The sequence below is a fragment of the Sprattus sprattus genome (genome assembly GCF_963457725.1).
Source record: "Sprattus sprattus genome assembly, chromosome: 10".
Classification (NCBI taxonomy): domain Eukaryota; kingdom Metazoa; phylum Chordata; class Actinopteri; order Clupeiformes; family Clupeidae; genus Sprattus; species Sprattus sprattus.
In genome coordinates, this window is record NC_137908.1 from 12,832,224 (window position 1) to 12,849,942 (window position 17,719).

Sequence of the window (17,719 nt, forward strand, 5' to 3'; positions counted from 1 at the left end):
ACACATACACACACACACACACACACACACACACACACACACACATGCACACACACACACACACACACACACACACACACACACACACACACATGCAAAACTGACCTTGACCTCTGTGTGGCCCCTAAGGTCAGCTCATTTCCTTCCAAGACTAAGATAAATCACATCATATTAGATTATCTAATTCTTAAGCTACCACTGAATGGTGCACAAGCAGTACAATGTCCTGTTTTTAATGTAACTAATGTTACATGATATATAACAAGTTTCTGAGATGATAAGAATTAAGTTTTCTTGAAGGTAGCTAGTTTTCATATCTTCAAATTCAATTTGATGGTCATGTAAAGGAAAAAGTCACTATGTGGTTTGTATTTCAGGCATGAAACAAATGGCATCAGTATTATGTTGTAAGAAAACATACAATGGTTAGCAAGCTAGCTAGCTTTTAACAGTGCAAACTGTGATATTGTTGAAGTTTGCAAGGCAAACCTGTAGGCTGTTAGATAGCTTGCTAGTTTTAACAGGAAGAAATCCTGAGCTTAGCCTACCTTGAATAAAAGAGTCTAATGTGTGTTAACTAAATCACATGTAACGTGCGCTGGTTATAGAACAGCACTACCTCTCCCATGATTAAACCTTATGCAACAACATTTGACCAAACAGAGGGCCCAGAGAACTGGTTATATCAGGTGTAGGTGGGACTTTGTCTGTACATGAACTGTGAGACGTATTGGTGCTCACTGGATGGGATGATGAGCATGGCCAGACAGCTGTATGAATCTTGACATGAAGGGGTTGACAGAGAGGATCAGAAGACTGTACTATGGAATCTGGTAGGACAATACCGAACGGAAATGGCTGTTCTGCCTAGTCTTTTAAACGTCAATCAACTCTTTTTGTCTTCAAAATACTTCAGAAATGACCTGATGCATGTATACCTGTATGTAATAGCCAATAACCTATATATCTAGTTAAAGACAATCAAGAATTATGCTGGAATCCAAAATAATTCATAATGTGAATTAGCCAGGCGAAATTTCACCTTTTAGCCTTGTGTCTGAAATGAGTCTTTTCAGTGGAAAGATCTAGGAGGCCTGAGACAGGGCCAAAGAAGTAGGACAACAGCTTGATTCACCAAAATCACGCCATCCCAGGGGCTCCACACAAAACAGCCTGGGGCAACAATCAAGGTCACGTTCACAGTAACATTACAAAAAATAAAACCCACAACACCCCAATGACAACTTGTCTCAGACACAGAGGTCCTAGTCTTTTCCCCCTCCCCCGTTTTAATGGTCATTTTTAAGGGTTTTGTTCACTCCCCTCCTCTCCTCTTGTTTGGAGACATTTCTGAGAGTGTGGGCACAGCGGGTCCCGCACTGGACCGTGCTGCAGACGAAAGGCACAACTGAATGGGCTCTTGAGCACAAGCCAGGGAGTGATTTCTTCCTACAGTGACAAGAGTGTGTTGCCATTTCACTGACGCAAATGTCTGAAACAGCAAACTAAAGTTTCAGCAGAGGTCATTAAAAAAGATTGTGCAGTGTCATTTATGGCATTATGCACAATATAAGGAAAGAAATATCATTGCAGATGCGACTGATTGTATCCGTAGATTGGGTGAAACTATACTGAAGCTGCATTATGGCTGTCTAATGAGGAAATGCCATAATAGTGCCCCCACTGTACAGCACATCGAACAAAGGCTAGCGTGCTTTATTTGTGTGCAGGTGGATAGCAGCTTGGGTTTTACAGGACACTGATTGAATTGCGCTTCTGTGGGCACCGCGAATGCCACGTTAGGTATGCTAACAATAACAATTGAGGTCAACAGGATCTGCTTTTGGTGTGGTACATCTTGTGTGAGGACCGGAATGCGTCCATCATAACCAAGCCTAATTTCTTAACACGGCTCCCCCCAGGGACAGCGTGGAGTCAGGGAACACGCTTTGTGTTCAACACATTCAGGTGTCCAAGCGATGCAGCCAAATTGATTTATGAAGGCACACATGTGTACTGCTTATGAGAAATAGTATTCGCCAGGAATGATTTTGTGCAAGACAAGCAGGACAGCCCACACTCCAGCCTCCCGCGTGACCATAAATCAGAATGCATGACAAAAATAAACCCTCTGCACTCGAGGACTTGCGCTAGATCTGGGCCCTCTACATGTGCTATGCTCTCGTACTACATCACTGATAGGTTTGTTTTTTCACATGCTGATGCTTCAAGGTCAGAACAGGAATGTTGACCCAATAAACAATATTCATTAGCCTGACGATGTCATAATCATAATTCTAGTCAGAATATGAGTCTGAGTCTGCTCCATTGAGCTGTGATTATGGGGTGTGTTTCAACGAACCAGAAAAGAAAATGCCTCTTCACTCAATTGGATACCTAGAACCAATCAGAGCAACGTAGTATGACCATCTGATACATTAAACTTTTACCAGATCCCGTAGGAAGGACGGCAAAAACATCTTTTAGATCGACAAATGCCTTAATCGCGTTTCTCTGTTGCTCTTTCAAAATGAATGCGCTGTCAATATCTGTGAGGTATGCATAGCCTACCACGTTATACTTATTAGCAGCGAGGCTAGCTAGTTAATATGTGTTTCAATTGATTTTTGGTCTAAGCGTTAGCAATAACCTAACAATAAATGTCTAGAGAGTTTCAGTTAGGTTCTACAATACTCTACAACATTCGTGTTGCACATACACAACTAACCGAGTCAATGTAGACATAAAAAAATTGTGTAGATAGCTTAATTCACATAAAATATTTCCCACTAACAGGCTCCCGAGACGCCGCCATCTTGGTACGATTTCAAATCTTCCGTTAAATCAACTCACGCCATCTGTCCATCATCGTATAAAGCCCGCCCTGACAATTTGATTGGCTGTCATGTTTTTGACCGGGGAAAAAATTCTCCCCAACTGAGCAGTGCCAGACCGAACTTCCAGACCAAAACATTTTGCGGGCGGGGTTCGGTCTGGCATCCAGGCTAAATATTCATATTTAAGGTAAAGGTATGCGAGATTTCTCTAAGTAGAAATATTTTTTGGGGGAAAACATTGCCTGCAAAGTGTGAGTGACTTTAAAACAAACACTCAGTTCCTGGTAGTACTGACAAGCACGCGGCAGCCTTGGCTCCACGCTACAGAAGAAGTGAGCAATGTGACTTGTTATGGAAGCTATGACAAGGCTGCACAGATCATTAGGCCCTGATCCAGTGGTATCACAACTGGCTTGTGGGGAATCCAAAGCTTCAGTCAAGCATAAGTATAGCATGTTCATTTCAGTAGTAAAAGACAGACCACACATAATGCATTGAAAGACATAATTATGAACTTTGGTGAGGAAATGTGTGCTGTTTACAGAGGTAGATAATACTGTATGTATTTTGGAATGTAGTGTAGCAGCGTAGATGCTATATTTGGGGAGATTTGTGCACAATGGCTCCAGGCATCCCAAAGTACTCTGAGGAGAATGCTAAGCCCCTGTATCTCTGCTGGGGTCAGGCAGCAGGTTGGGATCAGGTGCCATTTTGCCATGTAGAAGACCTTAACATTTGGCCTCGAACTATAGGTGTCGAGGACAGCACTGGCACCTGCTTAGAGCGGATCTCTGTTTGTGTGTGTGTGTGTGTGTGTTTGTTTGTGTGTGTGTGTGTGTTATAGTTATAGCGTGTTATAGCGTGTTACTGAATTAGCGTGTGAAGGGGTGTGAGTGGGAATTCACAAAATTAATTTGTAAATTGTCATCCCTTTTTGTAATTGTCATTACTTTTGTCATAACTTAGAGTTCTTAACTCAAGTGTCTTTTACCTTGTCCTCAATGTAATTTTGCAGGTAGAACTATGCTGTCCTGCATGTTTATGAAGTGTAATAATACAAATAACATCAATGCTGAAACTAAATGTTTAATAAGAAATGAGAACAAAAGTCAAATGAAATGCTTTTTATTGTCATACTAGAATATATAGAATACCACTGTGATTATGAGACTGCACAAGCTTTTATTGCACCTGCTGATAAAATAATAAACAAAAAGTCATTATATATTGAAAATCAGGAGAAAAATCAGGTGAAAAAAAGGTGAACGGGTTCGAATAATTCAAATAATTTGGATCTGCATCAGGAGCATTGGTCGTGCCACACCCGTCCCAGCAGTGCAGTCCTGTTAAATGCACAGCGTGTTCCTTAGGGGTGTCAAGTTTTATCTCCCCAGACTGTGTGTGGTGGCGCGAGGAGGGGTGGTGAGGGGCAAGGGTATGATCATGGGAATGTTTCCAGCGTTAGTCTGGTCAGATGTTTAAAAATAGACCTCCATCACATGAAATCAATAATGCCACTTAGAAGTGACAGAGTGTGTGCTGGCGGCAAAGCCCTTTCTTGGATTAGCACATAGCATGGTGCCTGGCAACTGCAGTAGAGATTGGTGATATGGTTTCACTCAGCTGTGGCTGACAAAAGAAAATAAATTGCTGAGGGGAAACTCCACAAGAGTACCCACCAGTTATTCACTAATAGGCTGTGTGTCTGAAAAACATTGAATCCTTATACTGAGTTGGAGTCAAAGTTGGCTGGATGTCACTGGCCATATTTTGGTAATTGAGATAAGGTGGACTGTGCACCAGGATATATCTTTGTAATGCAGACAGGTCATTGGCTCCGCAGTGCCTGTTGCATGCAATGCCATGGCTGAATTTCACTGATGGCAGTTCAGAGAAAATTAGACTACCGGTGTTATTACATTCCAAATGGATGTTGGTGACCTCTTGCTGTTCAGCAAAAGGTGCACATGTCTGAAGGGGCAAACATACTTGATCAAACATCGACATCAGATGTGTGCCCATATCATTTGCTTTCTCAGAAGTGACTATCACAAATCTTCCTGGGGCGCTCAGACAGCTCCAGATATATTAGATATCAGATGTGCGTGTCCCATGGTTATCTAAGGACGACATGCCCATCCCTGCCTAGGCTCAAGAAGATCTCTCTGACTGTGCCTGGAAAGTTCCTCATGCTGAGAGAGACAGACAGGCGACTCAGTCTGGGCCAGCAGAAAGTGATCGCATCTCTTTGTAAACGTCAACTGCTGCAAGGTTGCAATGCATTTCATGTGCACAAACTGGGTTGCAGTGTTTCATGAATCTTGCTAGCCATGGACCATGTCCACATCTATTTATACCTTAGTGTTGACTGCCGTGCAGATGCCTTTATTGTTGCCATATTCATTTATTTCTGTTTCTACCACTGGACTTTTACAACTGAATTTTTTTCACAGAGGTAGAAAGATATTTTAAGTACTTAAGAAATCCCAGCAAATTTCACAGGTTGCCTTTTGAGTTTTGTTGTTTGAAAAGTAGAATTGTGAACTCAAAAGGAATAGATTGAGAATAAAAGGCTTGATTGTCGCCCACAACCACAGCCATGGAATAGTTTAATAGTACAGGGGTCCTCTCCATTCAAGCTTACATTGCCATGTGACATTGTGGATCCCTGTCGACATCTTCTGGGTTGCACAGAGTATTTTAAGGACAGACCCAACCATCTCCATCATTATTTTACTTTCTTTAAGAAGAGTTTTTGGAACCGGGTAAATCGTTTTTAATATGCCTATGTGTTTGTTTTTTGATACAACTTTTTATCTTGAATTTATAAAGTACTGAACCTAAGGTCCATTGTGCGCACTTCCTTTTTAAAAGGGGTGGAGTTTATATACACGTCGCCGCTGATTGGGTAATACCTCTGGCACACACATGAAACGACATAAAACGTAGCCTACCTCATAGCCCGTAGCACACCGTTTCACACTGTTTCGAGGAAACATGACGTTCAACCCAGTGCACACCGTTTTCAGATTGAACGTGCCCCTCCGTAATGACTAGGTTACCACCAGGCTCTGCTACCATCTACTGGTGGAAAACAATACAGCAGCGGAAGTAGTTAACAGAATGCATGCATGGGGCATTTAAGATCAATTAGTTATATTGTAATTGTCTTTGTAGTGGCAACAAATAACCATTAGCCTATAGTTGTTGCAATTTGTTCCGACATTGACACAGGTCTATATAACAGCATGTTAAGAAGGAAAGGTTTTAGTTATTTTAAACAAACTGCATTGAATTTTGGCCTAATTTATGTTGCAGTCAGTGGAAATTTCAGGCAATATTGACTATCCTACAACTGTTCTGATTCACTAAAGCACAGAGAATTCTCAGTAACAAATACTGCTCACCAGATGTAATATTTTGCTGTCTTCATGTATTGTTTTTTTTATTATTATTATTATTTTAACTTTTTTGTAGGCAACATACTCTATGTCCAGAGTTTCATTAGGTTGGTGTACTTGAAGACAATTAGAGCACATGAAAATGTTTTCTGGGTTTGACTGATCTTTTTTCCCCGGTCATAATAAACTGCTACGTCTTACTTTACATTTTAGGCTGGCAAATGTGAAGAAAGGGGAGGGAAATGTATACCTTGGATCATACACCATTCCAATGGAAAACGTTTCCGTGAAGGATGCTCCTCTGTTTCCTATAGGCTTATAGGTCCTCTCTCCTCGCTTCTTGTTCCTCGGTTCCTCTGAGGCATTTAACAAAATGGGACATCCTTCTTGAGGTCTGTCTCAGAAAGATCTCCGGGGCACAAGCTGGAGGAGATGGTCCTCATTGCAGAACACGAGATCCAGGGGGTGAAGTTGGATCAAGTTCCAATTCCCCCCACTTTATATACTCTGCTCCATGACATTCACAAGCATATTTGTAAAGTTGCAGCCCATGGTTGTGTGGAACTCGCCATTCGATTGTAAAAGTCAACTGCTACACTTATAAGTACATAATAAATCATATGTAGGCCTATAAGTATTGTAACGTATGTAATAAGTATTTCGGAGGAGGCATGCAAAAAGTAATAGATCTACCCTCTGTGGTAAAAGGGCAGTGTGCAGCTTTAACAGTAGTGTCATGTGATGCAGAAATGTCATCAACTTTGATAAGCTGTTGTCTCTATACACTTTGAGTATTTCAATGTGACTTAATGTATGAGCTGTATCATGTATTAACTTACTCGCTTTATTATTTCCACTGACTGCCACTCCCACTGGATGCCATTCTCCAGCTGTGACGCAACACTACAGTGACCAATCGTTATCAGTTGGCGGGTGTATTTGAATTACAACTGAGACGGGCTGCGGAAGAGAGTGTAGCAATGTAGGCTAGGTTATGGTTACTCTAGGGAAGTAGTGCTTAGAATAGTTTCGGAAATAGTATCGGTATAAAGGTAAAGACCGAACCTCTCTACGCCTCCGTTTGATTTATTCAGCGTTTATCTCGCACGGTAAGTAGTCCAGAAACCTGTATGAAAGTCCCGTTGCCCTAAGATATGTGCTTCCTGCTCACCTAAGTAACTTTATTTTTTCAGCTCGCGTGGGTGATGGCATTCTTCATAGTTGCAACTGGCTACATTCAATCGCACTAAAGACGGATAAATAGCTTAGTAATAAACTCCGTCAACTCGACATAATGTTACTGTTTGAAAACCTATTATCAACACTTATGTTAACGTAATTGCTGACATATCATCTAAATACTGATTACACTGCCACGCTTTAGCCTGTTTTAGCCTTTGGGTTGAATTCCCTTTTCTCAGTGAGAGACGCTGAGTAGCTTTATACATTTCCACTATAAGCTAACTTCTGGTGGTTTGGTTGTTTTGTTCCAGCTCTGAGCCATGGAGGCCGCACCGAACCTGCTCAACTTGTTGGAAAACATGCGTGCTTACGCGGATCTGGTGCTCAGCGAAGGCGTCGAGCCGCGTGAGTAAACAGAACAAGTTTCTGACGAAACTGCACCAGTATCAGCCATGCACTAGCACGACTCAAAAACCAAGCACTAACCAACAGAAATACTAAAAAAAAATAGACTATTAATCCCTGTATAGTGGTTGCATTATAGTATTTCAGGAGGCCAAGAGTACAGCTCTTAAGTGTACATGGGAGACCTCTGGGAATCAGATGTGAGAATGCTTTTTTCCAGGGACACACCAGCATGAGTTTTTCATGAATGAGAAGCTCTGATAGTCTGGAGAAGGGATTGAGAGATATTGCTTTGTTCCATGCAGAGTTCCTTCAGATGGCTGTCTGCTTTGAGCGCTGCCGTGGCCAATGGCTGCGCGTAGAGGAGGAGCTGGGTGGCTGCCGGGAGATGCTGACCAAGGTGGAGGCAGAGCGGGGGGCACTGGATGTGAAGCTGAAGCATGCGCGCAACCAGGTGGATGTGGAGGTCCGGCGTAGACAGAAAGCAGAGGCTGAGTGTGAGAAACTGGTGAGTGTCGTTAGTGCCTCTACACAAATAACATTACATTGACATATGGTGGACCGTGTGTGTGCATGCAACCTTGTGAGTGTATGATTGTCAGGGCTTTCTGAATGTATTGGGTCTAATGTAGGACAGCTGAGTGGTAACCTCAGTGCCTGCCACTAATGGTGTGTATGTGTGTTGTAGGATCGTCAGATCCAGTTGATTCGGGATCTGTTGGTCTGTGAGGGATCCACCAGCCTGCAGCTTAACGATGAACAGCGATCTGCTTTGGCCTTCCTGAATGCCCGTACTCTCACATCCAACCCCAACAACAGTCGCAGGTAATGTACTCACACATATTGAGCCCACCCCCTGTACACATATATACACACATACACACATCAACAGAACTATGTCTAACACTTATTCTGTCGATTTGTTAACTTGCTTGTAAAAAGAAATGCCTATTTTGTGGTGGCGCACCAGAATGCCCAGTTGTGTGTAAAATATTCCATTTTCAACCTTTCAGGCTGTGCACCATTGACGAGTCAAACTCCATCCTGTCAGACATCAGCTACGACAAAACTGATGATTCTCTGGTAACCTTATCCTATTTATTTTCCAGGACTTCCTGGAAACACACACACACAATGTAGACTGATGCAGTGACCAGTTTTAACTCTAAGTTGAGTTACACAGTCGTTTATGTGGCTTTAATTAAACTCTGCCCTCTCCCCTAGGACTGGGATTCTTCAGCGATCCGCACCGTCAGGCTGAGGAAGAGACAGAAAAGAGTAAGGGACTTATTTTCTCTATGTATCTCTCTCTATTTCTCTCTCTCTCATTGAGGGAGAAACTGAGACCGGTGTGACTACTGCAAGGGCAGATGTTTTCAGTGTGTGGGCATGGAGTCTTGTCGGCTGTGTGAACGAATGCTTTATCAGGGTACCCGCGAGGTCTTAAAAACTTGAAAAAGTCTTAAATTTAGTATTCATAATTTAAGGCCTTGAAAAGGTATTATATTTTGTCAACCGGTCTTAAATTTCGTCAACAGGTCTTAAATTTCCTTCATCAAGTCCACATTTGTTTATTGTTCGTTGTGACAACGAATCTTAGTACACCCAAACGTCGCATCCAAAATACCAGGCAACCTGTATATGACTCTGAACTGGCGGAGATGCTGACACGATATAGGATAAAACTAGCTAACGTTAGCTATTCACTCGCTGCGCTAGCTAGCTAGACAGTTAACTAGGACACTGCCCTGTCAGGGACAGGGCAATGCTAGTTAATAAGCTTCTGCTATCACAGGCAACAGTGGAGCGGGGCTTTTGGGTGATTAAAGAAATTGAAACGTCTAACATTTTTTTTCACGGCAGTTTGGGTGACTTGATAATAATTTCATCAACACTTATTCTGGATTGACTCCACCAAACATCAAATCAACAGCGATTATTTCCCAAACCCTCGAAAGCTGTTGCAATTGAGATTTTAACTTTACTCTCTGTTTGAAGATAAGGTAGCATAGTGTTGAGGAATGGATTAGTTGAAAGTGGACAACTTTAAATTAATATATGAGATTGAACAACATAAACCCCTATACAGATAAAATAAGTTAACAAGGATAGCAAAACCGATTGATAACGGCAGAAAGGCGTGCAGGACAGGTCAGATCAGTGACACAGGTAGTTTTTTCCCCATTATATGTGAAGGCTGAGATATTCATAACACTTTATTCAGTCTTACTGGTGGTCCTTTTGTAATACCAACAGGTGCACTTCGTTGTTGCCTATGTACTGTTCTCACTACGTGTTTAGCATTACATCGCATAACTATGTTTCTTGATAACAGCTGTTGCCATTTCCACGAGAGGAGCATTTGAAGGATGTCAAAGTAAAAGTCCAATACTAAACGGTGTTTGTTTCCATAACAACAATACAAGTAATATACATTTAACAGCCTATTTTGCTATATTTTTGCTACCTCTTTTATTTGGCATGTTGGTGAGGTTATTATTTTAGAGGACCATTTCTCAATGGTTTTGTTATTTAATGAATGTTTGTTTATTAATAACTTATTTTTAACAAATAACTCAATTATAATTACAAAGAGGGAAATTCGCATCTCTATCACAACTTCCACTTGCTCCCGCAATTTAATTGCAACAAACACCTCAAAAACACAGCAACTTTTATGGAAAAGCTCCCGCTATAATAAGTTGGCTGAACTCATCATACTGGATGAACAGATTGCTGCCAAAGGCTGTAGGATCTGTTGTATTACAACCGCACACAGGTTCACCCACAGACGTATCCAGACACGCAATGCACACACACATGTACACAAACACACACTCACACGTTCACCCCTCACAGTTATTGTTTTAAATGGTTCTGTCTTATGATTACATTTTTTAATTTTATTCATATGCATATCAGCGATGTTGGTCTTAAATTTCATCTAAAGTGGTCTTGAAAAGTTCTTAAAAAGTCTTAAATTTGAGATGAAAAATCCTGGGGGTACCCTGTTTATTCATGTGTGTGTGTTTGCTTGCAGCGCTCCTCACGCCTGCATGTGGAAGGTCCAGATGGTCCAAAGAGATCCCGCTCAATTGGTCGCAAGTCAGAAAAGGTGCATGCGTCTGAACACACGGGTCAATTTGCTTCAATTAGAGGCCGTATGCAACAATTTCTCTCTCTTATGAAGCATTATTTTAAAAGGCAGCTTGTATTGGTATTATCATTATAAATTGTTGTGGTATAAAGTGATGTGAAGGACATATACAGTCTTGTTGTTCAAACTAGTTACCTAGGCTATGCAATATGCAGTTAAAAGAAAATGGCACTTCAGTAGTTGGATTGCTCATTTTTGTCCAAAACGCATTACTGCTCCTTTAAAAAGATGATCGTGCTTATAATTCTAGATAATAAAAAATAAAAAAAACATACACCCAACACAAATCTCCAAAGACCATGTCTAGTTTGGTTTCACACTGACAAGGTACATATAAACCTCACTTTGCACTAAAAGTGCAACACTGATCAGCTTTGTCATATTTTGTCTTGTGTCCTTAGGCAAATGAGTCCATTGTGGCAAAAACCACACTGACCGTGCCTGCTAATGGCGGCCCAATTCAGGCTGTGTCCACAATCCAGTCCATTCCCTACAGAAGCCACAGGAATGGTGAGCAGGATAGGGCAGGGCTGCACTCACTATAGACAGGGTCATATGGCATCCTATGAAAGAATGGATTTAATTTAATTTACCTCAAGTCATTGTGACTCGTACACCTAATCTGTTGTAAATTGCAAGGATGGTAATGGTGTCCCCTTAAGTATACAATGCAGATCTTCATAGCGTATACGTATTTTACACTGGATCATGGGTTCCCCTCTCCGTGGCAGTCGGGCAACAATAATGACCTTGCTTTTGTGTCTCCCCTTCTGTAGCTCCTCAGTGGGACACTGACTCGACTGACTGTGTCAGTGATGCCCCCAGTGTGGTCTGCACTCCCACTCCTAAAGCCAGTGTGCCTCTCAAATCCCATGCCTTCGTCTCCAAAACGGTAAAATACAGGATTTACTTATTACTTGCTGAGAAGTGTTTGCGTTAAGAATGTGATGAGCAGTGTTCCTATGCTCCTCTAAAACACTGGAAAGAACTTCAATTTTTTTCCCCCTTGTAATATAAAATGAAAATGGAAATACACAGAGTAATATACCAGCTATGTAATGTGTTTGTCATCCCCATAATCTGTGCCCTTTGCTTGCTAACTGTCACTTTGTCACAGGTACACGGCAAACTAAATCCTGGTTTCTGTTCTTTGTGCATACACCTTATAGGTAATCAAGCCTGAGACCTGCATGCCATGTGGCAAGAAGATCAAGTTTGGCAAGCTGTCTTTGAAGTGCCAGTCTTGTCGGTTGGTGGCACACGCTGAATGCCGTCAGCAATGCCCTATGCCCTGCAAGCCCACTAACTCTGCTACCCCAATTAAGGCTTCTGAGGTACGTAATGCAAGGATGTTACACTAAGGCAATATGCAGATAATGATAATACTGCTTACTAGAAGACGTAAAACGCGTTTGAAGTAACAATATGCAACAACTTGACATTCCCACTAGCCATCCAGGCTATGTAGTTCTGTGATTGGGTTGGAAACCCTGAAAAAATGTAAGAAAGGCTTTTGCCACATACCATTACCAACAATGTTGCAAGACACTAGTTAGCATGCTATCAAGCTTTTATCAGTGTAAACTGGGATGTTGTCTGTGTTTAAGTGAGGGTTTTGCATGCTTTTTAGGTTAATTGGCTCACTAGTTTGAGACCAAAACTCCATAATGCTGCTTGAGTTATGTGTGTGCCCCCCCCCCCCCCCCCATCTGTCAATTCACAGGGCCGTCTGAGTGATTATGTGTCTTCCCATGGACCTATGATTCCACAATTGGTCATCCAGTGTGTTGGCGAGATTGAGCAGAGGGGACTGCACGAGGTAAAACAACTGGGCCTGAAAGTAGTCACATTCTTCTCTATACTTTATTTAACAGCCAGGAACTCTGTCTCACTAAAGGAATGTATTTATGCATAGCGAGATGGTGAGTTCAAACATCTTGCCCTGGTTTGTATACTCACAGCATGGAGATATACAGTAGAGCTGCAACGATTAGTTGACAAAATCGACGACGTCGATTGTGAAAAATCTTTGACGTGGATTTGTATGGTCGACGCGTCATATAATATAAAAAGATAACAGAGCTACCGGTAATTTTCATTCGGCATTGCATATAGGAAGTGCGGAATAGCTGTGAAAAGCGAATTATTCTGAGATGGCTCATGTTTCCATGGAAACAATAAACAAAGCTTGGTTTAGCAGCTGCTGCATATCAGATATGGCTACAGAAAAGTTGTAATTTTTCTCAATGATGGTCAATTATTAGTAGTTTAAGAAGCACTATTTCAGTATTTCAAAGAGAATGGGCTGTGGGAGCATGAGAACAGTAAGCGTCTAGCAGCAATTATCATAGACATACTGTATATCTATAACTTATTGTAAGGTTTACTCTTACATGTTTGAACAAAACGTCTCGTGGAGGATGCTTGCTAACGCTATTTCAGTTATGTTAAGTGCAATGTGGTAAATCAGTGAATTATCAGAGTAGCATGTGTTTTCGTTTGTTCTGAATAGTTAAACTCCTCCAGCAATCTTCAAACAAAAGATTGTGGAATTTTTATTTTTTTCATATGTTGAATTTGAATGTCACCTGCAGCCCAGTTATTTTGCACTTGCAGAGGCTTGATTGCTATTTTGAGTTACTTTTAAAACTTTATTTGCACTTTCTCTTTACTTTTAAAAGCATATTTGCACTTTTAATTTATTTATTATGATGATTACATTTGTATTAACTTGTTACTCAAATCCATTTGAAATTCAAATTCCAACATTTTGAATCATTATTTAAATTTATGGAAATAATCGTTAGAATAGTCGATTAATCGAAAAAATTGTCGATAGATTAATCGAGTACCAAAATAATCGTTAGTTGCAGCCCTAATATACAGACCAAGAGAAGAGTGAAAGTGACTCATTAATGCTGGCAATTACAGGTTTGGCCAGCAGGAGGCTGACTGCCTGATTTTATTTTATGAAATTTAATGAAGACATTGTTATTGTATTTTTATCTGCTTGCTTATCCTGTGTGCTGAGGCCTATACTCCCTTGCTGAGGCAAACCACCAGTTTTTTTTTACTGATATTCATGCCTACTGCTCAACTCTCAAGGACATATTCTGAGATCACTGCAGCAACTTCTGAATACCACCCTTTGTGTGAGGAAATCTGTTTTTTCTACTCACATAATGCTGGCTGCGCCTTAATTTAATTTATCTAACACTGCCCTTTGCGCTAGTTGTACTCCTGCGCAGTTTATTTATGTGTTGTTTTGCTTCTGATTTCCCTTTTTGCCCATTGGCTTCAGAGGCAGTTGGGATGGTCTGCTAGCCTGCAGGTGTGAGTGTGGTGTTCCCAGAGTCTATTTCTCTCATCCGCTCCCTCTCTGTTTTCTTCTGTCCCTTTCCCTGCAGACTGGTCTCTACCGTATTTCGGGTTCTGACCGTGTGGTGCGGGACCTGAAGGATCGCTTTGTGCGTGGGGGTGGCAGTGTTCCCCCTCTGGGCCGTGTGGATGACATCCATGTCGTCGCTGGCCTGCTCAAGGACTTTCTACGAAACCTCAAGGAGCCACTGCTCACCTGCAGGCTCAACCGGGCCTTCATGCAGGCTGCAGGTTAGGGAGCAGGGAATCGGGGGGTGTGGTCGTCATGGGGATGTCGAGTTGTCCAATTAAGTTTTTTGATTGGCTACATGTTTTAGTTGTATTTTAAGAAGAGTGAGTGCAAATGCTGAGCGTGGTTCTTTGTATATAGCGTTTCCAGTGTAGTGTTTGTATTGGAATTTTTTAATTCAAATTCATCTACCTAATATTTGAAGAGCATGTCTTCAGTCTTATCAGTAATCAATAAAGCATATGATTTGAGGACAAAAACAGTCACTGAGACTGATTCCAGCTCTGTAAATGGGGAAAATATGTGGAAGTGGACCACTAACAACCAAACAAAAGTCTAATTGGCCTCTCTCTACTCTCCTGTCAATCATACTTCATTACTATGAGAATGAGAGAGCATGTATATGTGACTGGGGAGGAAAGGCTTAAGGAAGGACTATGTTGTTGCTGACAACTTTTGAAGAAATATATACAACTGCAAATTCCATCTTCTATGTTTAGAAATTGGCGATGAGGACAACAGCAAAGCAGCGATGTACCAGACCATCACCGATCTGCCTCAGCCGAACCGAGACACACTGGCTTTCCTCATTCTGCATCTGCAGCGGTAAGAGGAACCACTCTGCGATAAGATGCTTCTCATAGTCTGAACTCACAATTTTTTGTGTGTGTGTGACCTTTGGTTGATCCAGGAGCCATATGCTTATCTCTGGTGATTATTCTTATCTCTTGAAGGTGTTCACAACAGGCGTGGGTTTGAACATAAGTTGACCTGTATTGTTACTGTGAAACAGGGTGGCCCTAAGTCCAGACACTAAGATGGATGCCACCAACCTGGCCAGAGTGTTTGGCCCCACCATTGTGGGCCATTCAGTTCCGGACCCAGATCATATGACCCTCTTGATGGACACTCAGCGTCAACCCAGGGTAAGCTTCAGATAGAGGTGGCGCTTTTTTGTGATATGTTTTCCCCTTTTAGGAGTGATATTGGAAAAGAGTCTTTTGACTTCATGTTTCAAGCAACGACCCCAAGTATAAATTCAAACTGTGGTAGCTCAAGCACTAGGCCCAAAACTGGAAATATAAAAACCTGACTTCATTTTTGGTTAGCTACAGTGATCTCCGTTAGTTGTACCACTGAGTGCAGCTTATATCCTTGGTGATTCATTTTGACACAGGCATTCAAATGCTCACTTGTCATTTAAAATCTGCCAACCTGAATGAGGACCTGAGAGACAATTACTGACAGTGCAACTATTAAGTCCCTGATCTGTCTCCTATCAAGAATTATAAGTCACTGCAGTTAAGCTTATTTTTATGTGTCACCGGCGCTGTTCAGTTTATTTAACCGATTTTTGATCTAGAATTTAAGATTATAATTATTTTGGTAATAAATGTAAGCCAATGAAGAGAAATTTCAAGTACAATTATATCAAACTTCCCCCACCACTGAATGTTTACAGGTTGTGGAAAGACTCCTCAGCCTTCCTCTGGAGTACTGGCGCCAGTTCATGGTACAGCAGGAGAATATACCACCAGGCCTCCACACTCCAGAGCAGAAAGGTAAACAATCTTCCATGCCCCTTTGAACCTGACACATATTTTAAAGTTCCAGGGAAAACTTTATCTTGTATGCTTTATCTTGTAAACCGCCCCTTCTGGCATGATGCAAGGCATTTTCAGGCAAACCATTTGTGTCATCTTCAGAAATGGAATTTAAAATATACTTTCGTACGTACATGAGAATGCATAAGAGCCCCTCTGTCGTCACCCTCCAAGCAGAATTTGTACGGGTTATTTGAGGGTTGAACATTTAAAATAGTTTTTCCATAAGGATATACCTTTCGGTTCCCTTTGAGATTATTTGTCATGTTTCTGTGTCCCTGCAGTGAGTATTCTGGGACCTGTGACCACCCCAGAGCATCAGATGAGTAAGACCCCGTCCTCCAGCTCGCTTTCTCAGCGGTTCAAGTCCACCCTCAGTACTCCAATGTAAGCCTGTTTGTTTTAACACATCCACTTCTGCCAAGCACAACAGTAGCAGAGCTTTTCAGCTGACTGATTTCAGTCATTTATGCTGTGATGCTACAGTGCAATGTTTTGTATATAGATGGATAAACTGGTGAATATGATGATGATGATCTTGTACTTCACCATTATTGTGTATGAGGAGTGAGTGTGTGTGTGTGTGTGTGTGTGTGTGTGTGTGTGTGTGTGTGTGTGTGTGTGTGTGTGTGTGTGTGTGTGAGGGGTAAGTGTGTGTGAGGGGTAAGTGTGTGTGAGGGGTAAGTGTGTGTGAGGGGTATGTGAGGAGTAATTGAGAATGATGGTGTCTTTGTCTGTTTCAGTTTTGGGAGCAGGAGTAAGCCATCCGTGGGCTTCTTTTCCTCTCCGCTACTGAAGTGAGGATCTCCTGGAGGCCAAAGCTGGAGGCACCACTGTAGAACCTGCCAGCACTTTAACCTACTATGCAACACTCCATGCTACCAGATATTAACCAGCCTTTTACATCCATATTTAAGGATATTTTAACGCTTTTTATAACACCGTTGTTTTATAACTTCCTGCTGTATTTATGACTAATGTCTTGTGTTGAATCTTGGTTCAGATGAGAAGATATGGACACCTAACAAGGAACTTGAGACCTCCCGTTTTGTGTTAAAGAGAGCTGAGAGCTTGTCATACGAACACATTTACTGTGTTCCTTTAAAAAAAAAAAAACACACACTCCTTTGATCTGCAGCATTTTATTTGTTGTCTTGTGCAATGTTGGTTAGCAGAGCAAACACTCCTACTACTAAGGTAACTTTACACTGCACAGTTGGAATGGGAAAGGATGCTTTACTAAAAAAAAATTGTTTTAATTGAGTGGAAGGGTGAGATGTGATCACGCCTCTCCCGGTTTTCATTACAGTGATGTTTTAAGATGAATCTTATCTTTTCCCTGTGTAGTAAAAAAAAAAAAAAAAAAAGGAATTATGGTTATGTTAAGAGTTAACTTTAAAAAGGGGGGGGCTTCAGGGTAAGTGAAGACCTCTTCCTTGTGTACTGTTACCATGGCGATAATTCTTTTCAGGCTCTGCTGATGAAACCAAAGTGAATTAAATGAGGAAATGATTATCATTCTCTCT

At 41.5% G+C, this 17,719-nt stretch overlaps 1 protein-coding gene across 1 annotated transcript; it reads left to right on the forward strand.

Annotated features, from left to right (window-relative positions):
- The first annotated feature begins 7,277 nt into the window (after positions 1-7,277).
- LOC308370871 (rac GTPase-activating protein 1-like) lies at positions 7,278-17,251 on the forward strand. Its single transcript, XM_080845600.1, has 17 exons — positions 7,278-7,347; positions 7,732-7,825; positions 8,131-8,333; positions 8,514-8,650; positions 8,839-8,908; positions 9,050-9,103; positions 10,866-10,940; positions 11,384-11,492; positions 11,759-11,874; positions 12,152-12,316; positions 12,706-12,801; positions 14,390-14,591; positions 15,090-15,195; positions 15,383-15,515; positions 16,052-16,151; positions 16,478-16,580; positions 16,937-17,251. The coding sequence occupies exons 2-17, from the start codon at positions 7,741-7,743 to the stop codon at positions 16,992-16,994; spliced, it is 1,812 nt and encodes a 603-aa protein (XP_080701726.1). The 5' UTR covers positions 7,278-7,347; positions 7,732-7,740; the 3' UTR covers positions 16,995-17,251.
- Positions 17,252-17,719: the final 468 nt, after the last annotated feature.

Coding starts and splice junctions, on each gene's coding strand:
- LOC308370871 (XM_080845600.1), top strand. CDS start 7,741: ATGGAGGCCGCACCGAACCTGCTCAACTTGTTGGAAAACATGCGTGCT. Junction 8,651..8,838: donor AACCCCAACAACAGTCGCAG/GTAATGTACTCA, acceptor TCAACCTTTCAG/GCTGTGCACCATTGACGAGT. Junction 14,592..15,089: donor GGCCTTCATGCAGGCTGCAG/GTTAGGGAGCAG, acceptor TTCTATGTTTAG/AAATTGGCGATGAGGACAAC.